The sequence below is a fragment of the Sphaerodactylus townsendi genome, linkage group LG04 (genome assembly GCF_021028975.2).
Source record: "Sphaerodactylus townsendi isolate TG3544 linkage group LG04, MPM_Stown_v2.3, whole genome shotgun sequence".
NCBI classification, from domain to species: domain Eukaryota; kingdom Metazoa; phylum Chordata; class Lepidosauria; order Squamata; family Sphaerodactylidae; genus Sphaerodactylus; species Sphaerodactylus townsendi.
Genome location: NC_059428.1, coordinates 137066545 through 137093126, shown reverse-complemented (window position 1 = coordinate 137093126; position 26582 = coordinate 137066545). Strand labels below are relative to the sequence as shown.

The following is a 26582-nucleotide window of genomic DNA, read 5'->3' as shown; positions in this document are numbered from 1 at the left end:
TTTTGGTGCTGATACATCCAAAAATGCACCCCCTGCAGGAACATCCTAGAAATTTGCCCAAGAATCTTTGTTCTGCATTGAGTTTTCTGCATTGCTGTCAATGGGGGGTTGTAGGGCCAGAGGGGTACATTTCTTGACAAGTACAGTCTCAAAATCCTTAGAGTTCATCAGGAGACTGTTCCTAATGATACCCCCCCTGTTTGGTGCAGTTTGGTTCAGGGGGCCAAAAGTTATGACCCCCCAAACTGTAGCCCCCATTTCCTATTAGCTCCCCATTGGAAACAGTGGGGATAGGAAGTGATTCCCTTTGGGAGTCCATAACTTTGGACCCCCTGAACCAAACCTCACCAAACTTGGGGGGTAGCATATGGACAGTCTCCTGATGATACGCTGAAATTTTGGTGCCGCTAGCCTAAAAACTGCGCCCCTGCAGGCCAAAAATGGAAAACCACTAAAAATACCCAAAAACGAACCCAGCATTTTGATCCCCCCCACAAGGTGATGCCCTGGGCAGCTGCCCACCTTGCCCAATGGGCATTACGCCAGTGGTGAGACACCTTGAAAGCACTCAGCCTTAAATAACCTTCATTCTGAAAGATGTGGAGAAGGATTTGAGAATGACTGGTATTGATTCTTTGACTGGCAGCCCCATATTCTCAGCACAGAGAAGCATTTGGATAGACTACTGATCTGTACAAGTTTCCTTTGCCACACTCAGTCTTCCAGTGGTGTACCAGCGGTAGAAGGTGGCCAGGGCACCACCGAAATTGTGCAAGTGGTGGTGGTGTGTGTGTGGGAGAGCAACAGCAAGCAGCAAAGTGGGGTGGTGAGATGAACAGAAGACAAATTGAGGGAGGGCAGGAGAACCGTTCCACTCCAATCCAGCAGGGATGTGGTGTGCACCAGTTGCTCTTGGTTGCTGGTTCCATTTTGCCCACCATGATCATGGGGAACCAGAAGGCAGGTGCCAACTTGTGGGGGGAGGGGCAGGTAGCAGACTTCTCACTTAAGGAGGTGGAGAGCGCTGCTGGGCCAGAGCCAGTCTCCCCCTCCCTCTCCGTGATGTGCTTTAGGGCAAAATGACTGCCTCTGCCTGACCTGGCCTGACCAGTGAAATCCAGCAGGGGCACCAATGATGGGGGGGGGGGAATGGGGGTTGGGGGAAGAGGGGGATTAAGTGCTCCCACCATGTGACTCAGGTGCCTGGCATCTGGGTCAAAGGACCCCCTTCTCCCCCATAGATATGCCACTGCAGTCTACACCAGTGTTTCCCAACCTTTTTGAGGTCAGGGTACCCTTGACCTCACTCTTCATCTCACGGTACCCCTGCCGCCACCTTCCACCTTCCCCTCCCATTGCCCCTGCTTGCCACACCCCCCCACCTTCCCCTCCCAGGGTGAAGGGTAGCACTGGGGGTGGTGGGGGCTGCTGACCTTGTGGCAGGCCCTGCCCCATGGGCCAGCTCCATGTCCTTGCTGGCACCCGTGGGAGACACCACAAAAATGAGGGGTGGTGGTGGTAGTGTTGCTGCGGTACCCCTGGGACATGCTCACGGCACCCCAGGGTACCAGGGAACCCTGGTTGAGAATGGCTGGTCTACACACTATGGAGCTTGTGAGTTCAGTAGCCAACACTTGTGTGTATGATTGCGGCACACACTGAGAGGATCATGCGTTTTTTGCTTCCAGGGCAGTCATAGCCGAAGAGCTAGTTCATGATGGAACAATTTCCCCACTTCGTTTCCACTTCATCCAGACCTCGCTGTGTCAAAGATTGTCAGTACAAACCTGGAAGTACTGACTAGAGATACGACTTGTGATCTAATGGTGATTTGGGGGTGACCTTGTGCAAAAATCATGAGGATCTACAGGGACCTGTGCTTTGTAATGATGCTTTAGTGCCACTATGGTGTCACAACACATTGGATCCGTGATTATTGTGCTGAGGCCTGAGACTAGGGACTTGGGATGTGGTGGTGAATTTCAGGGAGATGCAGTGCGATGTTCATGAGGATCCCTGCCTTGTGACCAAGTTTTTGCACAGCTGTGGTGCCATAAAGCATTGGGTGCGTGGTTTTTGTGCTTGTGCCGACAGACTAAGACATGGTCTGCAACATCAGGGTGGCTTTATTTTGTTTCAGTGGAAAAATGACATGAATTCCTGAGGATCTGTGCCTCAGTTCCATGTTTTTATGCTGCTGCAGTGCCAGATCCACCTCTTTTGTAGTCCGGACCATAATCCTGATTGCCACACATGATTTGATGCTGGGGGTTTGGGGGGTGGGGAGTTCGCCTGTAAAAAGTAGAGGATCCATCATGAGGAACCCGTCTTTTACCCCCCCACCCCCCACCCGCAGGAATGCCCTCCGGGCGCCCAGACCCGCTGCTGCCCTGTCAATGCAGTTGGTCTCGGGGAAGCCCCGGGTGACTCCTCTTCCCCGTCATTCCTGGGGGGCGAAGGAGAGCCCCCCCACCGCCTCTGTGCTAAGCCGCCAAGCCGGGGTGTTCTGCGGGCTTCCCCGTCCCAGCCGGCCGGGAGAGAGGAGCGCCTCCTGGGGGTCCGCCCCCCGCCCCGCACCACGCGGGCGGGCGGGCGTGGGGGCCGTGGGGAGGAGGGGCTTGGCAGGCCAGCTGTCGGGGGCCGCGCTTCCTGTGCCTGGCCCGCGGCTCCCTCCCGGGCGCGTTCCAGCCGGCCTGCCCGCTGCCTCTCTCCCTCCCTCCCCGCCTTGCTCCCGGGGCTCGTCCGGTCGCTGCCGTCTGTGGGAGCCAGATGGGGCGCGGGCGGCGCCTGGTCGGGCGCGGCTCCCGGCAGGGCGGCGGGGGCTTCAGATGACCGCGCGCGGCGGCCGCTGCCTTCCCTACCCGGCGGCATGAAGAGCCCGTCGCTGCTGCTGCGGGGCCAGCCGGAGGAGGCGGCGGCGGCGGCGGCAGCGAGTTGGCAGCGTCTCTGCCTTCACCAGCTGCGCGGCGGCGGAGGGGTGGTGGGGAAGCTGCCGCGGCACAGCTGCCCAGAGGAGCCCCCCCGACGATCCCTCCGCGCCTGCGGCCGCCTGCGCCGCGCCGAGCCTAAGGAGCGGGCGCACGTGGTGGTAGTGGGCGGCGGCGGGGGGCCACGGGCCGGGACCCCCGCGACAGAGGGCCAGGGCAGGAAGGCGGCGAGCGCGGCGGGGGTGGCCGGGATGGCGGCAGAAGAGGAGGAGGAGGAGGGCCAGGTCTTCGCGGGCGTCTACCCGCCGCCGGGGCCCCCCCGCCACGAGGCCTGCCCGTCGCCCCGGAAGCGCCTGGTGGAGCCCGGCGGAGGCGGCGGCGCGGAGGGGAGAGCCCTGCAGCAGACGCGGCGCCTCCTGGCCAACGCCCGCGAGAGGACCCGCGTGCACACGATCTCCGCCGCCTTCGAGGCGCTCCGGAAGCAGGTAGGGTTCGCCCGCCGGCCGGCCAGACGCAGCGCCCACGGGGGAGGATCGGGGTCGTCGTCTCTGGGCGGGGAGGGGGGGGGACGGGGGCGGCTGCAGTGGTCTTTCTCCTCCCGAAGCCCCCGAAAGGAGGCCGCTCCCGTCGCCCGGACGCCTCCCCCCCCCCTCGCCCGCCCGCCCGCCGGGGCCCTTTCCTGGCCATTCCGGGAAATGGCGCCCTTCTCTCCTCTCCTGGCTGGCACGGGGGTCTCCCGGAGCAGAGGGGTCGCGGGTGGGGGTCCAGGCGGTGCTCCCTGGAAGGACAGCGGGCGCCCCCGCACTGGGACGGCAGCTCTAGTGCTGGAGCCCCCCCCCCCCCTTCCCGACCTGCTCCGCCTGGAGCAGACGGGGCCCCGCGCCCGCCGCCTCAAGGGCCTGCCTGGCGCCGCGCCGCCCTCTCCGAGGGGGGGGGGGGGGCTCTGCTGCCGGCCGGCCGGCCTGCCCGCCCGCCCAGACAGGCAGGCACTCCAGGGGCACTTCTCAACAGGCTCGGTGTGAAGCGTCGCCAGCCGAAGCGCCCCCCCCCCCCCCCCGCAGGCTTGTGGTTGGGAACGAAGAACATCTCTGAGCTGACCCAGGTACTGAGTGAGCCCTGAGTTAGGATTTGCAGCAGCCTATAAAAAACAGCCCGTACCATGGACAGCTAGGGTGAGAAAAGCAGAAGTCTTGAGCTGCATGAAACCAGACACATCACTAGAAGGGAAAATAACCAGACTCAGACTTGCATACTTTGGTCATGTGATGCGATCAAATTCACTAGAAAAACCCACAATGCTCGGACTTGTCAGTGGCAGGAGAAGACCTGGACGCCAAAGAATACGATGGCTAGATACCATAAAAGCTGATATAGGCATGAAGGAAGCAGTACTTAATTGAAAAATGTAGAAAGAGCTTGCATATCGGGTCACCAAGGGTCGAGAACGACTGAATGGATAACATCATCATCATAAAAATATGTCCACTCTGGCCACGATTCTTGTATGTACAGGATCAATATGTATGTGTAGTCCGTACAGAGTAACTCAGTTGGAACTTCTACCGGAAAAGGAGAGCAATTGCTGCTAACCATCAGACCTGTTGGGAATCGCCTGAGGGGGCAGCATGAACTGATTGGACCTGAGCCTTTAATTCCTGCTGAGCTGCCATCAGGTCCTCTGGCCCTGTTCTCTGGAAAGACCTGCCTGTTTCTTCATCTGGGTTTTCCATTTTTTTGTTTCAAAAATTGGAGGTGTTTTTCTGCCCTGAAAGCACTGACCCTTTCCCAAAGTGCTTCAGTTTACAGCACACACCGTGCCCCTTTTTCTGGCAAATGCAGGCATGAAAAGCACATAAACAAATGAACAGCCACCACTAAGTAGCATGGAGCCCTTGTGCCCATGGAGGGTGGTCCCTCCGGAGTGTGTGGACTTGTCAAGACAACCGCAGGGCTTTGACAGCAGTTTCAGAATGCTCTTCACTTGAGGTGAGAATCCAAATCCAACCCGACTCTGCAGTGGACCTTGTCTGCATGCACAGACGTACACGAAGCAGCAAGTCGAATGCCTTTGTTCTCATATTTGGGGGGGGGGGCTACTTGAGTGACAAACTAAGGAGGCATCTGCCCAGACAAGACCCATCAGTCTAGTCACTCTTTAATCAAGAAGACTAACTGTCTTAATCAGGAAGACATTCACAATCTACCCCCTTGGCCCACTGTCTAAAACGCGGCACTGTGGTCAAGGTACCAAACGTGTGGGGGAGTTTTTTCCCCAGGAGGTCTATGGAGGCATAGCAGGAGTTCCAGCTGGCAGCTCCTTATAGTTGCCTGAGACAGGGAAAGGGGGGAAAGAACCCCAAACACAGTGGTTCTCAACCTTCCTAATGCCGCGACCCTTTAATACAGTTCCTCATGTTGTGGTGACCCCCAACCCTAACATTTGTCCATTTTACAGATGGAGAACACTGATGCAGAGAGTCTTAGACGACCCCTGTGAAAGGGTCGTTCGACCCCCCAAAGTGGTCCCGACCCCCAGGCTGAGAACCACTGCCCTAACATGTGTAAGGTAGTGTCCCCATTGAGGGAGACGTCTCATGAGCATTTTTCCAGTGATGGCTTCCTTTCAGTCTGTTGCATGCACTGCAGAATCTATGATGGGATTCACTCCACTTCCCTTTTCCTCTCCTGTAATTTTCCCCATAAACATCCTACTTGCTGTAGTGATTCCTTCTTTGTAGCATCTGAAGAAGTCATGAAAGCTGACGCTGAAATACATGTTGTTAGCCTTCTGGATGTCACTGGGCTTCTCTTTCATTACAGTTTCTCAGTTGCCTGAGGAAGAAACTTGGGAGCATATGCATCAAAATTCTGCACCCACATCATATAGAAACATTTAGATTTTAAAACAGTTACAAAAGTGCTTCCAGGTGGACTGGCATGTAGGTGAAGGAGTGTGTGGCAGCCATTTTGATCGCCCACAGCTGGGTGTCCCTATAATTCAGAGGAATCTACTCTCTCCCCCCCCCTCCCCCCAAGACTTCTCCCAACAGTTAAAAGAGTGCAGATTGAAATGACGAGACTGCTTATAAATGACCCTATCGATAAACAAATTACTTTTGTCCTCAACTTGGCTATGTCAAAATAGAGCTTAATTCTTTGGGGAAATGTTGATATTTCCCACAAGAAATTGCATATTCCCCCCACGCCCATTTTTTTTCACCAAGTGATGAAACTTGAAAACTTTGTAAATGTATAGTCTCTCCTTCTGTCTTTGGGACATGTTGGCATATAATATATTTACATGAGAAGAAGAGTTGGGTTTTATACCTTGCTTTTTCACTACCTTGAAAGAGTCCCGAAGTAGCATATAATTGCCTTCCCCTCCCCCCTGCTGCAACAGACATCTTGTGAAACAGGCGAGGCTGAAGCGTGCTCTGAGAGGGGTCAGGGGCAAGTAGCAGTCCAGGAGAAAGACACCTTAGAGAGCACTCATGCCCTGCAACGTGGTCTCATGAGAGATGGCCTGCGGGATGATTAAGAAAGTACCAACGGACATGAACAGAGCCTGAACAGCATTTGCTTGACTCTTTAACATTACGGATAAGTGTTAAAACTAGGAAAGAGGATGCATTTCTACATATGATTTTCATATGCTCAGATTTAATAGTCTTCAGCTATTGAACTCCTTGAGTTTTTTAAAAACATCATCTGTATGTGTATATATATTCTGCAAGACAACCAAGTTCTCTTTCTGAAATCGGAGTCAAAGAGCTAGGAATATCTCTGGCAAGACTGAGAACAAAAGGAAGTCTTTCTATTAATAAAAGCTGAGATAAATTGAAGGGAGTGCACAACATACAGAGTCAGTTGAAACCAATTCAGGTGGTTTCCCCGTGCATTGAGTACAGTTTTTGTCCAGGCTTGCTTTCGTTCTGTTGAAAATTAACTCTCTTTCTTGGATGAAATTAGATATCCTTGAAGTAGAAGACAGTTGTAAACAGCCATATTGATCCATACAGAATCTTTTTGTTAGGACCAAACAAATCGGCCCAACCCATGGTGCTCCCCATCTTTTGTGCAAAGTACTCTTTCTTTAGGACAGTGGGACTCCTATTACAGCTTGTTTGACTCTCCAGCCCCTTGTGGGTTGCTCAGGACAGGCCCCTGTGAAGTAACTGGGAGTTGCACAAGAGCAGGTGCAAATATGGTCCAGGTAAGCAGCAAATGAAGTTCCATAAGTCCTGGAAAGGCTTCATGTGGCACTGAGTGTTTCCTGTGGCAGAAGCCAACAAACTATTGAACTTGCTGTTTGGTGACTGAGCCTAATTGGTTATTCTTATCCTTTCTAGGTTCCCTGTTATTCTTATGGGCAGAAGTTGTCCAAGCTGGCCATCCTGAGGATAGCGTGTAACTACATCCTCTCCTTGGCTAGACTGGCTGACCTGGATTACAGCGCTGACCACAGTAACCTGAGCTTCTCAGAATGTGTGGAGCAATGCACCAGAACCTTGCAGGCAGAAGGCAGGTCTAAAAAAAGAAAGGTATGTTCCAGATGAAAGGGGAAAGCGACAGCCTTTGAGATTTGAATGGGCAGCTCCTGTAACTCTTTATCCTGTGGACATTTGGTATTGCTTTCATGTGTGGCAGTCTGTACATTTCTGTTGTAAAGCCCGGGGTTCTGAGGAGCTATGCAGTAGTATCCAAAAAATGTATCCGTTGCTCCACATTCAGGATGATGCTGGGTGGAAGTTAAGAACTGACGGACTCTATCAAGAACTACGGTAGCTCCCCAGGTATGAAGACGTTGTTGATAAACCATAAGTATTCATGGGTAGGAGCTGCAGAAGTTCTATATCAGCCACAAAAGCACTTGCATTTTATGGCGCCATGAGGCTGTGGCATTGATCTGACACATTTGTGAGTGACACCACAGCGGCAGTGCTTGGTAGCAGCATTGGTTCCGGTGTTGCCGGGGATTCTATTCCTGATGGGGAATTTGGTGTTACACAGTGCTTTATACAGACTGAATGTCCATGATGGCTAAAGTAGTGTTTTCTGGAAGGCTGTGAAAAGGCTGCAGTTTCCTTGGGAAGTCAGTAGTGTCACATAAGTAAGTGGGGGTACTGGTGGCGCAAGAGCTGAGCATGGAGGCCGTACAGTCAGACACACTACAGTGATAGTACTGGTTCCTGAGTCAGTGGGGCAACCTGGGATGTGTATTGGGCAACAAATAGAAAGTGCCAGGGCAAGATACCTAGGGTGTATCTGTGTAGAGGTGTTATTTTATAGCTGTGGGTGATTCCTTCGCCATCTTTATCTAGTTCTTTCTGGCGTTTCTCTGTTGGATCTGAACTGGAAGTTTGTCCAATGTGGCATTGAGCAGTGGTTTCTCAGCCTTCTGTCTGTAGAATCACTGTGACTCCTGCCCCTCCCTCGTCTGCTTCCTTGACTGTGGATTTCCGAGGCACTTTAGGAACAGTTGAAATTGTGTTTTGAACAATTTTGTTTGCTGATTACTTCATTTGGGGCAGGGTGTAGTTGTCAAGAGTGTCAGACTAGGATCTGGGTGGCTCAGGTTTGGAACGGCACTCCATTGGGGAAGTTTGCTGGGTGATCGTGGACCTGCTGCCCCATTCCAGCCCATTAGGAGGGCATTATCGAGCCGCTTTCGACAAGCGTGATTCCAGGTGAAGGGAAGAAAGGTGGCCCTCCTGCCTTCTTCTAATAACTCATAGCAATGATGAAGAAACCATTAAACCAGCACTTCTGATAGTCAAGGCACATTTTTCAGTGGATTAAAAATAAAAGCACAGTTCTTAGATCCTCAAAAGTTTGTTTTCGAATGTGTAAGAATGATCATTTCACAGAAAAGATGTCTCCCTGTGTGGGGTTGGTTTTTGTTTGGGGGGTAGGGTTGCATCCTATGTTATTCCTGACTGGCAGTAAAAGCATATTTTAAGAGGGAATAAAATGGGCTCTAGATTGGGGGCAGAGGGCATGAGAGGGAAAGGCTGTTATTAGGGGCGCTGCTTTTCCTGACTAGGTGCATTGACCAGCCCCCAGCCCGCTGCATCTCCCCCCCCCCCCCCCGCCACAACTCACCAGTTGCTTCAGCTGGTGCTGCTTCTGACACCAGCTTGAGAATGGTGTCATTTGGGGTGGGGGTGAGTTGTTTGAGGCAAGCGGGGAGGGCAGTGGGGCAGTGGCAAGTCTTGTGTCAGAGGTGTGTTGTTTGGGGCAAGTGGGGAGGATAAAGGTGAGAGATCTAAAAGAATAAGAAGAATTTATTAAGCTGCAGCAAAATAGTAGGTCTTCTGACCCAAGTGGTATATATACAATTGAGGCACTTAGTTCATACATCAATCAGTAGTATATCACTGCTTACATCACTCCAATTCATCTCTTTACATGTCAATACAGGTTAAGCCCATATCGTACTAAAACACAGTCGCATATTCTTTTCACACCCCTAGGTGGAGATTTAATATGGTAATGAGCAACCTGAGGAAACTTGGAGTAATCCTACCACCCAACAAGAATAATGGCCAATATTGAAGGCTAAGCTGGTGCCACAAAACAATAAACAATTCTATGCTATCATAGGAAGAAGCAAGAAGGTGTTGGTTCTGGTGGGTTTTCCGGGCTCTGTGGCCATGGTCTGGTGGATCTTGTTCCTAACATTTCACCTGCATCTGTGGCTGGCATCTTCAGAGGTGTATCACAGAGGGAAGTCTGTTACACAGTGTGTCCGGAGAGAAGGAAATGTTTGGGGTATATATTGTCCATGTCCCAGGGTGGGGAACCAATCAGTAAGTGTTTGGTGGAACTTGTTATGCAAAGATGTGGTTGATAGTATTATATTGCGGGTGGGGCTTAGTCCAGGGAGTGATTCACATTTTCATGCCCAGCAGCAGCAGTAGTATTGGTGAATGCAAATCCTGTGTTTGGGTGGAGTCCATTGTTCATAAACTTAGCATGCCCTTGGGATTTGCTTTTGGTGTTTTTAAGTACTGGTAACCAAGCTTTGCTAATTTTCAAAGTCTATTCTTTCCTGTTGAAGTTGTCTTGGTGTTTGTGAATTTCAATGACCTCCCTGTGCAGTCTGACAAAGTAACCTTCTGAATTGTCCAGAATGTCAGTGTTTTCAAATAAAATGTTATGTCCAGTTTTGTTTAAGACATGTTCCGCAACTGCAGATTTTTCAGGATGGTTAAGCCGACAGTGTCTTTCGTGCTCCTTAATATGAGTTTGAATGCTGCGTTTTGTGGTTCCTATGTAAACCTTTCCACATCTGCAGGGTATGCGATAGACTCCTGCAGAAGTGAGGGGGTCTCTCTTGTCCTTTGCTGAGTGTAGCATCTGCTGTATTTTCCTGGTAGGTTTGAAGATGGTTTGTAGGTTATGTTTCTTCATCAGTTTCCCTATTTGATCAGTGATTCCCTTGATGTATGGTAGAAATATTTTTCCTGTGGTGGGCTGTTTCTCCTTTGGGTTTCTCTTGGTCTTAAAGCTCTTCTGATTTCTCTTGTGGAGTAGCCATTAGCCTGCAGAGCCCAGTCTAGATGATTGATTTCATCAGGGAGGAGGTGAGGTTCACAAATTCATTTTGCACGATCTGTCAAAGTTTTGATTATGCCCCTTTTCTGTTGTGGATGGTGATTGGAGTTTTTATGTAGATACCAGTCTGTGTGAGTTGGTTTTTGGTATACTGTGTGGCTCAATTGGTGGTTGGGTCGGCGAAAGACCAAGACATCTAGAAAAGGCAGTTTCCCTTCTTTTTCAGTTTCCATGGTAAATTGGATGTTTGGGTGGATGCTGTTGAGGTGGTCCAGCATCCACCCAAACCAGGCTAAATGCCCCGGGGTCAAGTACAGAGTAGATGCCTACTGGCAGACAAATGGCAACCCCAGCAGGATGGGGGCAGAGGTGGTTTGCCATTGCCTTTCTGGGTGGTCTCCCCTCCAAGAACCCCTCCCCTGCTGAGCTTTTGAGATCTGATGAGATCAGGCTATGCCGCACCACTTTCCCTCCCTTCAGGTGCAGAGTAGGTGTGTGTTTATACAAACCTGGGTCAGGCTCAGATTGGCACAAAAATCCTGCTGTGTGTTGGGGGGGGGGCATAGCACCACCCCTACATGGGGGCAAGCATCCCCCTCCCTTTTGCCCTCAAAAATGGTGGCTGAAGTATAGCATCCCAAGACCGCATTTTTCAGCTCATATGTGAGATCTTGCAATGCTCCCTCAGACTCCATTTTTAAAGGACCTGAACCCACTGCTTGCCCCCATGAGGCGCTGGGGTGTGGAGTAGCAAGAACTGCGTGATCAGCAGCCCCCACCACTTCCACCACCCCGTGAAGCACTGCAGGGAGACCGGGGGTGGATCCCCTCTGCCAGGAGTCTGGCACGTCCCCTGTGGGTTCGTAGCACAGTGATTGCTTGGGGATTTGCCCAGCGGGAGCCAGATTACTTTTCCATCTTGTCCTGACTCCTGGTTCAACATTTACACTGGCAGTACTAAACGCTGTTACCTCTCAACCCCATGAATGTGTACCCAGAAGAAAATACAGCATGCAAAGGCTTTTGATAGGGCTTATTTTATTATCTACTAGGGCCTAATCCCTGCCCACTCCACTCACCAGCCCCATAGCTTAGTGGATTTGCAGTATTGTTTTAGAGGGGCTGTGCCCTCTGTGCTCTGTTCTGGACTCCTGCTGAGAGTGGCATTTGGCTATATTTTTCAATGCATTTTGGTTGACAACACACAATTCTTTAAAAGGAATTCATTAGAACCGCTGAGTGTAAAAACTTACAGTACTTGTACTTAAACTGGCTTTTTAAAGAAACCAGCCAAGGTGTACCCACATATCTTTCCGCAAGCAGCATTTCTGGATTCTGACCCAACTGGATGCTGATTTGATGCAGGTGCTCAGCTAATCAGCAGTAGCTCCTTGCAGAATAACAGTGTTTGTCAGAAGCCCTCAGCTAACCGAGAAGCAACTTCCCCTACAGTACAGTCGTTTGTTCACAAATCTTGCTTTGTGAAAGCTGTCTTGGACTGAAGCAGGGCATTGTTCCATCAAGCTCAGTATTGCCTGCTCAGACTGGCAGGGACTCCCACACCCAACCAGGGCCTGCCTGACCCTTTTAACTGGAGAGGCTGGGGATTGAACCAGGGGATTTCTTCTCACTAAGCAGATGTTTCACCAAGTCATGGCCTTTCCCCAGCAGCCTAAAGCTGCTAACACAGAGCTGTGAGAGAAAATATAGTCATCCCATACCACTGTGGTGGCGAACCTTTGGCACTCCAGATGTTATGGACTACAATTCCCATCAGCCCCTTACCTGTCCCAACCCGACTTAGTCACAGTGATGCGTGCAACAGTCCCTTCAATGCTCGATTACTGCAACTCGTTCTATGCAGGGCTGCCATTGGGGCTGCAACTGTTCTGCAGAATGCAGCAGTGTGGGTCCTCAGAAGGACCCCTGGGCAGGCTCACGTTCAGTCTGAGCTCCGCCTGCTGCATTGGCTCCAAGTGGAATACCAAATCAGGTTCAAGGTTCTGGTATTTACCTGAAGCCATTGCATCTGCAAGATTGCATATCCCACTGTGTTTCACCCAAGAGCATTATGCTCTTGCTGGTGGTCCCTGGCCTGCAGGCTTTCTGGCTACCCTCAGCCCCCGGCCCCAGCCTGGCGGAACACTCTGTTGGATGAGACACAGTTTTGCACAGCCTGTAAGATGGAACTGTTCCACCAGGCATGTGGTTGAGGCAGCAACTGCATGACGTCAATGCAGACCTCCTTTCCATTCCGCCTCATTCCCTTTTTTTCTGTCTTTTCCTTACACTGTGGAATGGAATATAGGAGTTTTTAGTTATTTGTTGGACTTTTAATGCCATCTGATCCAAACTATTTAGTGGACTTGGATTTTATTGGAATGAACAAATTTTATTGTTTTTTATTTACGTTGGAAGACACCCTTAACCCTTAAGGAAAAGGGTGGCCTACAAATGGTATTAATGGAATAATATTTTGCACCCCTCCCTGTCTATGCTGCCTGCAGCTTCCTGACTTTGAGCGAGTTAAGTGTGACTTTCTTTCATTGCAAGGAGCAGAGGGATGTCCTGCCGGTGGATCTGGGCCAGGAAGTACCGACTCCCTTCGTATTTGGCACGGTCTGTTCCATGATCGTCCTGAAGCTGCTCGTTTTATTTTCTAATGCTTTATGCCTGTCACAGACGGAAAGACACGTACATACATTCTTTTACAATTAAAGAATATTATTTAAGTAATATCACTCCCAACTTTCTGCTACAATTCAAGGCAGGTTTTAACCTGGCTGCTGTGTGGTTTGTACGTGTTCAGAAGTCTCACAGTAAGAGTTGCTTTGGCCTTGCTTCTTTTTTTTGAAGCTGAGCAATGAGAAACTATCTTCTGTGAGTTAGAATAATGCATCTGCCAGATAAAGACTCGGAGAGAACTGGAGCGTTCTTGGTTTTGCCTCCCCACCCACCATCCAGCCATTCTGACTCCAAGAGCTGTAAGATAATACAATTTGCCTCATTAGCTTTCTGAACATAACAGTGAGTAGCAGTTGTGGTGAGGCTGTTGACCTGCAACTGGTTAGCTTGCAAGGCTTTTAGCATTTGTGTGTGTGCTCCTTTTTGGTTTTGATTAGTTCTGTTAGGGAGTAACATTGTGGAAGAGATGGCGGCAAGGAGGGTTTTCCTCCCCCTGATTCCTTTGCTCTCCTGGCAGTCACAGACTCCAGATGTTCAGTGCGCTATTTGGGAAGTCCTGCTGGCGCCACTGAGGGCAGAGGGCAAGGAAAGGCACGCGAGCTGGAGCCCAGAGCACTCAGTCATTGCAGAATTTGGCACATTCCCCAGTCCTCTCCTGGCCATCTGTTCCAAAACAACACTTTCCGAGCCTCCTCCTCCGCGCTCGGGATTCATCATTCAGAGCAGCTGTTGAGGGAGGCAGGAGAGGGAAGGCAAAAGGTCTCTTTGTGAGAGAGGAAGCCGGCTTGTGCATATAACAGCTGAGCAGTTGCAGCCGAATACAGTTCTCTGCTGGAACTGGTTTCTGGACATTTGTGTTTTTAATTCTTCTCTTATTTATTTGAAACATCGATTAGCCATCTTTCCTCCTTATAGAGCTCAAGGAGAATTGCAGTATAGATAAATACATAAAATAGAATGCATAAAAGTCATAAAAGCCAACATTTAGAATTGCAATTTAAGACAGTAATCCTAATGTGATCCTAATTCTGCACACATATGCATTTATGTGTTTGCAGCAAAACAAAAATGGGATAGGTTATAATATAAAATCATCATTTTTATTCATTGTTGATTTGTGTATTTCCTGAGACCAGATTCAAAGAGAATAAAGTATTCCCTATGTCAGTCTTCGCAGTCATTGATTTCTGGAATCTTTTTTTCCCCTAGAGGTGCAAACGGTTTCATAAAAGCAGTCCCAAGCATAAGATTAGCATTATATAAAAATCCAGTGGCAAGTTGAAAACTAGCAACCATTAGTCAAGTATGAGCTTTCATGAGTCAGAGCTCACTTACTCTGATAAAGTGAACAAGAGAAAAAACAATTTACCTCATTTTAATAAAGTTGCTGTAGGGAATATAAGCTTTTAGGGACTAGAAGCAGCCAATATTCCATTTCTCCTCAATTCTTCTTTGAATGTATTTAATGTGGAGCTGTTCCCAACAACCCCTGAACATCTTGTGTGACAGAACCATCTTCTTCAAGGTCTGTGCAGGAGGAAAAAATCCACAGTCTCTTAAGTGTGCGGAATCTCCTTGTCTCAATGCCCTCATGATAGGTGTGACACTGTCCTGTTTGGTACTAGAGCAGTGGTGGCAAACCTTTGGCACTCCAGATGTTATGGACTACAATTCCCATCAGCCAATTGGCCATGCTGGCAGGGGCTGATGGGAATTGTAGTCCATAACATCTGGAGTGCCAAAGGTTTGCCACCACGGTACTAGAAGCATCTGGGTGGGAGGTTTTTACTTCCGGGAGCTTGGATTGGTTCCCCACCGCAGTGAGTCAAGCACTCAGAATAAAGCCAGTTCCTCGGTTTGCTAGTCAGACCTGAAAGTGAGTGGAATATTGGAGAACCTGTCTGATACAGGAGGTGTTGCTTTTTACACCATAGATTTATCTGTACTGTTGTTATAATCTAGCATACTTCATTCTATAGCAGTGATGGCAAACCTTTTTGAGACCGAGTGCCCAAATTGCAACCCAACCCCCACTTATTTATCACAAAGTGCCAACCCGGCAATTTAACCTGAATGCTGAGATTTTAGTTTAGAAAAAAACGGTTGGCTCCCTCTTCCTCCACCCCACCCGCTCGAGCAAGAGCCAGCCTGGTCTAGCCTCCAGCAAGTCCTGCTCTGTGCCTCTCCAGAATCTCTGCCTCCTCTGCGCCTCCCCCCCCCCCATTTCTCGGGCAGCAGCCACTCAGAGCACAGGCACCAGGCCCGGCCGGAGTCCTCCTGCCTGCCACGGTGCTCCGCGTGGAGTGCTCAGTGGCCCAGGCCAGCTGGAGTGTGTGTGTAGGGGAGTGATTGCCCTTAGCATGAGCGAACTCTGTGTGTGCGCGTGCCCACAAGAGAGGAGGCTTTGAGTGCCACCCTCTGGCACCCATTAACGTGGGATGCCGCCATTGGTCAAATGATACTGTAGGCCAGCCCCTGCTCACTTTTAATGCCATTTGATTTGGGCTCTTCCCTTGTGTGCCGCACAGACTAATGTTGAAAGTGGTGTTTTTGCTCTCCCTTTCTCATGGAATGATAAACATTTTCAATACATTTTGTTTGACACCACACAATTATTCCTTAAAAGGAACCAGTTAGAATACCTAAATGAAACAACAGGCAACATTTGTGTTTTAATTGGTTTTATTTGTATTTTTATTAGTTTTTTTCTCCAGATGGACTCTCCAAAAGCATAATGCCGTAATGCTTGAATTGCTTTCTGCTTGAATTGTTTTCAGATTAACAGGAAGTATTTGTCAGAAGCCCCCATCACCCCCTCCTATTAGTCTAAAGCCGTGGTGGCGAACCTTTGGCACTCCAGATGGTATGGACTACAATTCGCATCAGCCCCTGCCAGCATGACCAATTGGCCATGCTGGCAAGGGCTGATGGGAATTGTAGTCCATAAAATCTGGAGTGCCAAAGGTTCGCCACCACTGGTCTAAAGCTTCTAATGCATCCCATGCATGAATCGACTCTCTTGTAAAATTGTAACTTTGGTGTTCCTCTGCTAATATTGCAAGTTGTTTGGCCAGCAGTTGTCATAATGGTAGTTCAGTTGTTAAAAAAAAAACCCCAAAAACCCATGTGTGCATGAGGTCCTTCTTGTGTACTTCCTTTATGAACCATTCAAACAGCCCGACTTCTTCCTATCTGTTGTTGCGGCCGCGGCTTCTCTTCAGCTTGGAGAAAGACTATTAATTTCAAAACGAGTGTGGAGAAACAGATGCCTGGAAGAGTTCCCTTCCTTTGATTGAGGAAGGAAACAGAGGGAAGGAAGTTGGGTCTGAGGCTCAGCTCCCTTTTGCAAAGGAGGCGACGTTCTTCACCCTTCCCTGTCTTTGCTGCCTCCAGCTTCCTGGCTTTTGGCAAGTCAGCCATGACTTCCATTGCAAATAGCAGATAGATGATATAGCAGATGGATGGATCATCTGAGCCAGGAGGTTCTGACTCCTTTCGAATTTGGCGTGATCATCCTGAAGCTGGCAGCTAATTTTGAAATGCCTAAGTTTGTTTTCTGATGAGTGATTCCTGCCCAGACAGACACATAAGGTCCTGAGGTTCTTAGAGACTGCCCTGACCTGTAGGGATGTGTTCACCCACAAAAGTAAACTGCAGTGTGTGTGTGCAGGGTAGGAAGGGGGAGCCAGAGCATCCACATGACGTCCTCTTCTAATCCAGGGGTCTCCAAAGATGCCCGCAGGATCACAAAGGTTGGGGGTGCTCATTCATCTGCTTTCCAGACTTTTTCTGTTTTTTCCCCAAACCTGGTACAGTCTTTTTGGAGTGAACACACTAGATGTCAGGACTCCAATTCCCAGCAATCACCAGTTTCCGCCTTTTCGTGTTGGAGCGGGAATCTGCAATTCAAACATAATACTGTAAAACTACCCTGCTTGCACCACAACAGTATCACCCTTGGCTCGTCCAGATGTAGAATCCACCCATAGATGTGTTTACACTCTCCCCAAAAAGAGAGACGTTGCTGGGGGGGGGGGGGCAGGAAGAAGATGAGGGAAAGTGAATTGAACATAACCAGGAGGTAAGAGAATAAAGGGGAATATTGGGTTTGAAAAACTGGTTTGGCAAGACAAAAAAATGGAGGGATGAGACCTCTCTCTTTGGGAAGGAAGAAGGCAAAGGTTGGATGGGCAAGAAAAAAAAGAATGCCAGGACTTATGGCTGGAAAGCTGAAGTCTGAAGAACGGTCAAGGGAGTAGCCATGGGACAGCAGAACTGAGAGGGAGGGGTTTGGATCTAGACAGAGGTGAAGTGCAGGAGGAAGAAAGTGTTAAACAATATGTTGACTGTTCCTAAAGTGTTTATATACAGTGGAGGCTGTTCTGGTGTAGCAGTTGACTATACTTGAAATTGGGTGTAGTACCCCATGTACTTCATACACTCCAGGGGTCTCTACCTGTTACTTTTGGTGGCGCTGCTGATTGTGGCTGGAGATGGCTGTTTCTTTACTGATTAGGAAGGTACACTGTTTCCCCGAAAATAAGACCTACCCTGAAAATAAGCCCTAGCATGATTTTTCGGGATTTTTGGAGGATGCTTGAAATATAAGCCCTACTCCAAAAAAAAGCCCTAGTTACAGATTCCCTGGCGCAGCTGATCTGATCACGTCTGGGGGCGCAAAATCATGGGGGGGAAAAATAAGACATCCCCTGAAAATAAGCCCTAACGCATCTTTTGGAGCAAAATTTAATACAAGACCCTGTCTTATTTTCGGGGAAACACGGCAGCTGATAGTTTGGTATGAATTTGGTAGTCTGATAGTTTGGTATTATGCTGAAACTTTTAAAACATTTACTGGAATGTTTGCTAAGCACTGGTCACCGGGACTTGGGATGATCTCGTGGAGTCCCAGGGCAGGCCCAGATCAAGAAAAATACTCTGGCAATATGGGAGATAGCTTACTGAAAACGTCAGCTCCATTGGGGGGGGGGGGGGGGAGCATTAAACCGGGTGCATGCCATACTAGGAATCACCAGGAAAGGGACTGCAAATAAAACTGTCAGTATTTTAAAGCCCTTTATACACATCTCTCATGCAGTCGTCATGTTATGTAATATTAGAGCACCCGTAGATCTCCAGAGGGATGGGGGCGGCTTTATAAATCGAGAAACAATAAATAGAATAAATAAATAAATAAAATAAATAAATAAATAAATAAAATAAATAAATAAATAAATATAAATAAAATAAGGATATTGAAAAAAACCTGTTAAAAGCCAACTTCTAAAAAGCTTCATAGGCTTGGAGTACACTCTCCTGTAAAAGCAAGACTTCTTAGATGTCTAAGGCCTTTTTTTTTAGGGTGAGAAAGTATGTGGGCGTGTGTCTGATAACATGCTATGCACACTATGGGTAAAAAAATAGGGGAAAAGTTTTTTCCCTGTCCCATAATACTCAAACTTGTGGTCGTCTTATGAATCTGATTGGTGGTAGATTCATGACAAGGGGATTGTGGATGTCGTCACCATGAGACGGAGCAGTGTCCACTTCCTTAGATGTGAAAGGGAGGTAGGCAGATTTATTGGGGACCAGTCCATTCTTGGGTATCCTCACAATAGCTGAACGTGACCTCTGGGTTTGGCAGCCGGATACTTCAGGTTGTCAGGTGCCGAGAAGCAGTCTGAAGGGAGGACTCCTTGCCTTGGACCCGGCCCAATGGGGATCTTCACCTCCTTGTGGGGTCTGTGTCAAGTGCTTGCTGTATAACTGTGTGCTGTGTGTTATGACCTTGGTTCCCACTCCTTTGCACGCCTAAAACTACTGTTGGCCGGCTGCCTGGATTTCTGGCTGGGGCTTATTATTCAAGGCTGTGTGCTATCTTCTATTGAATTCTGTCTGTGAGAATATGCTTTGTTTATCATATCTGAGGAAGAGTGGGATGTAACTCTGCTTTAATACTTTTACTGCAACTCTGAAGCTTCAGAGTTATCCTGTCTTGGTTTCGAACCTATCTTAGCCAGTGATTGAAGAACTGTTTATAGTTATTTTGTCTGGACTCAGTCTGTTCGTTATAGTCTGAGAGAAAAAAATATATTGATTCTCTGTAGTGGTGTTGGGGGGGGGGGTGCTTTGAGATTTTGTTTTTGATAAAATTGGCAAGAAGTTGTTGCACAAACAGCGCTCTGTCCCATTGAGTTGCTGAGGAGAGTTCAAAGACGCACTTTCAGTGGTCGTTTAAATGAAGGTCAGCTTTTCCTTTAAGCAACTGCATTTATTTGGAATTGAGACCAGATGTACAATCTAATTTTGGATTCACTGTGCCATTAAAATCACCAGCAGTTCTCTTTAAATGCTGAAATGGTTTCATAAAGCTTCATAGAATTACTGGAGCTGGAAGTGACCATAGAGGCCATGTAGTCCAACCCCCAGCTCAATGCAGGATTATCCTAAGGCATCCCTGACAAGTGCTCATCCAACCGCTCTTAAACTCTGCCAAAGAGGGGAAGCTCACCACCTCCCCAGGACAGCTGATTTCACTTGGCTGTGAACAAGCTCCTCCTACTGTAAAAAAAGAAGACTCCTACCCTGTGTTCCCCTAATATAAGATACATCCCCTAAAATAGAAGACATAGTAGAGGTTTTGCTGGAGTCATGCGAGAATATAAGGCACATCCCAAAGTAAGATACATAGCAAAGTTTTTTGTTTGGAAGCATGTACCCGGCCAATTAGAACAAGAAATCGCTACAGAAAAATAAGACATCTCCTGAAAATAAGACATAGCGCATCTTTGGGAGCAAAAATTAATATAAGACACTGTCTTATATTCGGGGAAAACACGGTAATGTCCATCCGATACCTTTCCACCTATAATTCATACCCATTATTGTGAGTCCTATCCTCTGCAGCCCTCAGGAACAGCTCCCTGCCCTCCTCGAAGTTCAGATACTTCAAGGGAGCAATAATGTTCTCCCTCAACATCCTCTTTTTCAGGCTAACCAGTCCCATGTCCCTCAACCTTTCCTCACAGACCTCTGATCATCCTCATTGCTGTCCTCTGCACCTGCTCCATTCTGATCACATTTTTTTTTTTTTTTTTTTTTTTAAAGTGAGGCCTTCAGAACGGCTCACAAAAGCATCCAGGTGTGGCGAGATCAATGCAGATGCACAGCGGGATTTTGACGTGGATCTGATACACGAGCCACAGTGATCACCAGGGAAGTGCTGTTTTCGATTATAAGGTCTGGTCTGACCTTAGTTACATCTAAGGAGGACTATTGCAATGTGCTTCACTTGGTGTTACCCTTGACGAGTGTTCAAAAGTTGCAGATAGTTCAGAATTCTGTCAGGTCTTTATTGACAGTGGTTCCTTTGTCTGATGGGGAAATGGAATCGGATTCAAGAGCACATCTGGATTTGAGGTATGGTCGTGGACTACAATTCCCATCAGCCCCTGCCAGAATAGCCAATTGGCCATGCTGGCAGGGGCCTGATGGAAGTGTAATCCATGAACCTGGAGAGGGCCATAGTTGCCTACCTCATGACACAGAAGGTCACAGCTTGTGAGTTATTATACAATATCTGAGGATGTGTCTTTCTGTTCAGTAGGACTGGGATAGAGTTTTCGAGAGTTTTGGTTCTGTTGTTGCATCCAGTCAGACTGCGAAGGAAAGAGGCATCCCGGCTCGTTTGTTTTGTTGGTTTGTGCAATAACCTCTGTAGATTCGATGTTTGAATCTGATGCAGATTAGGAGGGGGAGAGTGATCGGTTCTGATACCGGATCCCTCTGTGGATGGAAAAAGTGGTGGACATGTTTCCTTTGAAGAATCTCGAGTTGTCTACTGAGCAGATGTTATGTATTTTGAAGCTGTTTCCACAACTTTGCATAAGCCAAAGGATAATTATATAGATACAAATTTTATTTCATGCTCAGTCCCTTTTGCCATGGGTTGGTAGGGTCATAAATAAAACGAAATAAAAATTAGAGAATTGAAAAAAGCCCGAAGAATAAGATTTTGTGTCATATGTGTGCAGATTCACCTGGAGCTCTTACATTTCTGATGTTTGTTGGAGATGCTTCATGAGATGTGGAGAAAGCTGTCATCTGCTCCAACAGTGTCAGAGGATTTGGAGCACTTTAATTATAGTGTGAAGCAGGATAATTGTTCTCTCTTAGGCCCACATCCTCCTCCGTCTTCTTCAGGGACTGAAGAGTTTCAGTTCTGAGGTAGCCAACTGCTTTGGTTGATAAAAAAAGGGAGAAAGTGAAAAAGGTCTACATATCTTCTTCCCTTAATTTGAGGATAGCAAATTATATGTGTAAAATCGCTGGTTATCAGTTGTTTTTATGGGAGAAGATGAGGCCTCATTTAGATGTCCTGCCAGAGGAGGACAGATCTACGGCTCACCTTCAGCATGCAGTGTGAAATTATCAGAGCAACAGATAAATGCTAGCAGGAATGCTGCAGAGACTGCAGGGCGAAGCCATTCTTGGTTAAGGTCTACTGCTGTTCCTTTGGAGAGGAGACAGGGTGGAAGACATACCTTTTAAAGGGCCCATGTTGTTCCCTGAGAAGACAGATTAAATGCTATCTCAGATAATGAAAATAAAACAGACAACCAAATTGATTGTTGGAAGTGAGCTATCCTCTGTGCCACAGAAAAGCAGGCAACATACCATATCAGCATCCCTGGCAGCTGTTCCACAGGGAACAGACTTGTCCAAAGTGCTTGCATAATCTGTCTTTCACAGACATCCTGCATGGCAAGATTGTGTTGATTCAGATTGACTACCTGCAGCTATGTTCCACCTCAATGATCAGGGTGGCTCGGGGTCCCTGTTTTTGTTTCTAGAAGCAACCACGATCTGGAATTGAACTCTGGAAAATGGAGTGCAACGTCAGGCCATTCATATAACTGGGTGTCAGGGGGATGCTATCTGTGTGATTGAGATATACTCCCAAGGCAATGTAACTGCTTAAAATAACTAACTGATTCTGCTAGAAAGATACAGGGAACCAGCCTGCTATATGTATCCACTGCAATCTGTGCATTCTTTCTTTGATCTCTACTTTATGGCTTCACATGCTTTGTAGACAACTAGTCTTCCCCTGGTATCCCATGAGAACTGTATTGCATCTGTTATCTCATAGGGCAGGAAGCCAGGAGGCTTTCTCTTGCTATCTGCCGAACTGGCTTTGCCAAGTGTAGTGCTTTGATACCTCTTCAATAAATGCTACTGATCAATACTTCAGAGTCTGTTTATTGGCTTAAGGATGCAAGGGCAATACAAGGGCAAATTGCTTAAGCAGAGTGTGCGTTTTAGTACAAATTTTGGTGCTAGGAAACAGTCACGAGGTAGGGGTGTGTGTAGTGTGTGTGCGCGCAGTTGGAGATGGGGGAAATTTTTCAAAAAGATGTTACCTTGCCACACGTATTTGACTATTCTTTTTGAAGAAGGAGGGCTTGGTGGTTTCATCAGTTCATGTTCAATTGGCAGCTATTTCTGCCTTTCTCCGAAATTATTTAACATCTGTATACCATTCCTCACACATCTGGTCTGGAGGTTTGGGCTGGATTGTCACCAGTCTGCTGATGACACCCAGTTCTGTCTGCTGATGAGAAGCTGACAAGGAACTGTCCCAGAACATTTGGTTGGGTGTTTGGAGGCCTTTGCAAAATGGTTGCATCAGAGCAGGCTGAAATTAAACCCTTCAAAGACAAGAGGCCCTGTTGCTGGGTTAGGGAGGGCCCGTGGGTGAGGACTGGCGGCCAAAATTGGACCGGGTGACACTGGCACCTTCATTGACAGTCCCGAGCCTGGGTGTGACCCTGGATGCCTCACCTACTGTGGAGGCCCAGATCACATAGCCAGACTGGCATTTTACCACCGTTGGCAGGCAAAGCAGCTGGCCCCTATTTGTCCTACCATGAGCTAGCCACACACGGGGCATGAACTGCCTGCGTGCACCCTCCCCGCCCACCCCCAACACACCCCGCCCTCCACGTGACTGCAATGGCAGCGCCCGGGACAGCATTAAGATGTCCCATTGCTTAACCTCCTAGTTGGTGTTGACCTTTAAAGCCCTGAGCAGTCTGGAGGCCTTGTATCTTTGGGACTGCATCTCCCAGTATCACCCCCGGAGGGTCCTTTGTTTGCTCTAATAATAATCTCCTGGAAATCCCTGGCCCAAAGGATATTCAGCTGTCCTCTAATAGAGCCAGGGCTTTTTTTGGCCATCTGTGGTTAGGGCCCTGTGGAAAATGGTCAGGTTCCACAGGGCCTTGAAAACAGAAGCGCTCTGCCAAGCCTATGGCTAGGGCTGTCGACATTTTATCCAGCCTCCCCCCTTCCCTTCCCTTCTCCCCGCCCCCCTTTCTCCCTTCCTTTTCCCCTCCTTTTTTCTTGCCTTCCCCCTTGATGTCTTTTAGGAATTAGGAGGTGAGGGGTGGTTGGGTTTTTGTGTGCAAACTGAGAGGAGGTGGAGGTCCCTTCTGATATTTATATTGGTGGAAAGTTCAAAGATTTTATATCATCAAGATGTTCAAATTATAGAGGTTTTAAACTGAGATGTACTGCTTGTTGGCTGGTTCTACAGGTTGTATGTATATTTATGTTATGACACTTTTGTTCGCCGTCCTGAGCCAGGCTTGCCAGGGTGAGACAGGGTGTAAATCTGAAATAAAGTAAATTAAATGTATGCAGGGGAAATCTTTGTTCTCCTGGAGGCGATTTAGGGCCAAGTGAACCAATGGACCGTTCTCCCATACTTTAACAAAAAGATTTTTTCCAAGGGGATGAATAACGTATATCCTCTCACATTGGTGTTAGTACCTCAATGATCCTAATATCCAAATCTTTTGAGTTGTTGGCTACAGCATCATTACCCTATTTATCTATGAAAGTATGTTTTTTGTGGCAGTCAGTAAGTTGGCAGTGCTGTGTATGGAACCTCCTTTTTTTCAAAATATTCAGTAAGAGAGTGGTGTGGGCCCTAGTTAGTTGTATCGAAGTTTCATTTTGTCACAAGAGATAATTTTACCTGTGTTTTTCCCTGCTCCAGTTTTGGAAGCAGAAAGAAAACTGCATAGCTCAAATGTTAGGAGAGTGTTACTGTTTTATTTGCATAGAACCAGAGACTTTAGGGAGGGTACTGCAGTATTTGTTATATATTCAGACCCCTCTAAAGGGAAGGGGGCCTTTTCTCAAGCACTGTCTTGTTGGTTGTGCTGACAATAAAATTGCATCATAAAGTGGCAAAGTATTCCATGTCCTTCAGTGGTGCAAGCACATTTGATAAGAGCACAGGGACCGTCTGCAGCTTTTTTGAGAGGAATGTCCATATTAGAGGTGCACTGAGGAGTTGCACGAGCATCACCTGAATCATTTGTCAGCAAGAAGGGAGGCAGTGGTTGGAAAGGCCACGCTGCACTCAATGTTCTGCTGAAGAACTGTGGAGAACTTTCCCCACCACCTTAGTGTGTGGCTTGATAGAATCCCAATATGGGAATGCGCAAAAAACTAAAGATGAAAACAGTGTTTCACTTACCTGTAACTGCTGTTCATCAAGGTCTTCTCTGCAGGCACACACTCTGCCCTCCTGCCCTGCTGTGAGTTCTCTTCCCGGAGGTAGCTCGTATCAGCTGAGGTGGAACTGGGGAAGAGGGCCTTCTGCTGTCAAGCATGTGACCAGCATTAGGGAAGGAACATTCACAGTGATTCCAGTGGGGGTTGGAGTGACCTCTTGAGTCCTGAAGCTCTTGCCATGTGCTGACCTGCATCAGATGCAGTGCCTATTTGTGCCTACATAGAAGACCTTGAGCAGGGGTCTTCAAACTATGGCCCTCCAGATGTTCATGGACTACAATTCCCATCAGCCCCTGCCAGCATGGCCAAGTGGCAGGGCTGATGGGAGTTATGAATTTCATGAGGCTATCTGGGGCCATATGTTTGAACCTGACCACCTCTGACCTTGAGGAACAACAGTTGCAGGTCAGTGAAACTATTTTTTAATCCCTACTAGCTTTGGGGGGGTGCAGGAACCTCGCGGCTCTCCAGATGTTTGGGAACTACACAATTCCCATCCCAGCCCCCCCTACCAGCATGGCAATTTGGCCATGACAGATGAAACTGATAGGATTCTGGATCCCTGGTATCTGAGAGACACGGCAATGCTCTTCTCACTGATTTACCCAAATTACTGATTTTAGATTAGAAGTGTTATGGGGAGGGAGGGTTGTATTTTATTGCTGTTCATGATATAAGCTGCCTTGAATTCCTGTAAGGTCGAAAGGCAGATAATAAATGTTTTACATCAATAAAATAAAGTAGACTCATTGTTTAGGAAATCTCTGGATTTATATTGACTCCTAACGTTATCCTAATATTGTTTATTTCCAGGAGTGATCATTTCAAAGGCTGACTATTGATCCCTATGTTGCCAAACTACCCATCGTCCAGTTGAAAACAAGAAGCTGCTCTTGGAAGACATCTTTTTTTCAAGATGGAGGCTAACAATGGAAACCAAATGTGGGAAACCTCCCCAAGAGGATGCTGATGCTGTCGTCTTAAATCATTTTCTTTTTAAGCCAACTACACTTTAGTTTGTGCAGTGTACTGAGCACTTTCCCCTTTGCTTCCATAGGAAATATTATTGCAGCTCATAGTGGGCTGAAATGTCATTATGGATGCCAAAGATCTGATGGAGTTTCTCTACTCTTCCCATAATCCAGAGGAAGTGATCTACTGTTGGAAACAGGTTCCCACATTTTTCGGGATGTACATCATAAATTAGATTAGCATCTCAATCTACATCTTAATGCACAAGTCGCCTGTTGTTTTTCATGGGATGCACACTTGAATTCACTCTTTGGATAGGAATGGGAATGTGCACCCCATTGAAAGTAATGCAGGATGGATCAATTACACTTGTACTCAGATACACATCTCTAAAATGAGATGGCATGTATGTAGGAGATTCACATTTTGACTGGGACATCCATCAGTCACAAAACGAATCCTTCTGTGTTTTCTATTGAGCTCACCTCCATGGAGCAGATATACCTGAAGCACTGGAATCCATATATGCAGAAGAAGCAACTACGATGTACCAATGTTGACTCCATAGCCTTCAGTAAGCTCACTTTTTCACATGCGAAATGGTGAGAAAATCAATGGGAAAAAAACCTCTTTCAGAATATTTTAAGTGCCATTTAACCCAAGTAATTAAATAGTGTGTATATGTAAAATATATATAACAAATAGGCAGGACATAAAGTAGTAGAACTTATTCCAGAATTGTTTGTGAAGTCACATTTTGGAATTTAGAAATATTAACCTATGTAATGCAAAGGCATTTGGATTCTATATTGTATTTTCACTTCAAATTGAAGTAAAAAAGTATGGAGAAACTCA

The 26582-nt window shown here is 47.7% G+C and overlaps 1 protein-coding gene across 1 annotated transcript; it reads left to right on the top strand.

Moving 5' to 3' along the window:
• The first annotated feature begins 945 nt into the window (after positions 1–945).
• ATOH8 (atonal bHLH transcription factor 8) lies at positions 946–26582 on the top strand. Its single transcript, XM_048494125.1, has 4 exons — positions 946–1059; positions 2357–3412; positions 7277–7468; positions 25569–26582. Exons 1-4 carry the CDS (start codon positions 946–948, stop codon positions 25572–25574), a joined length of 1368 nt encoding a protein of 455 aa, XP_048350082.1. The 3' UTR covers positions 25575–26582.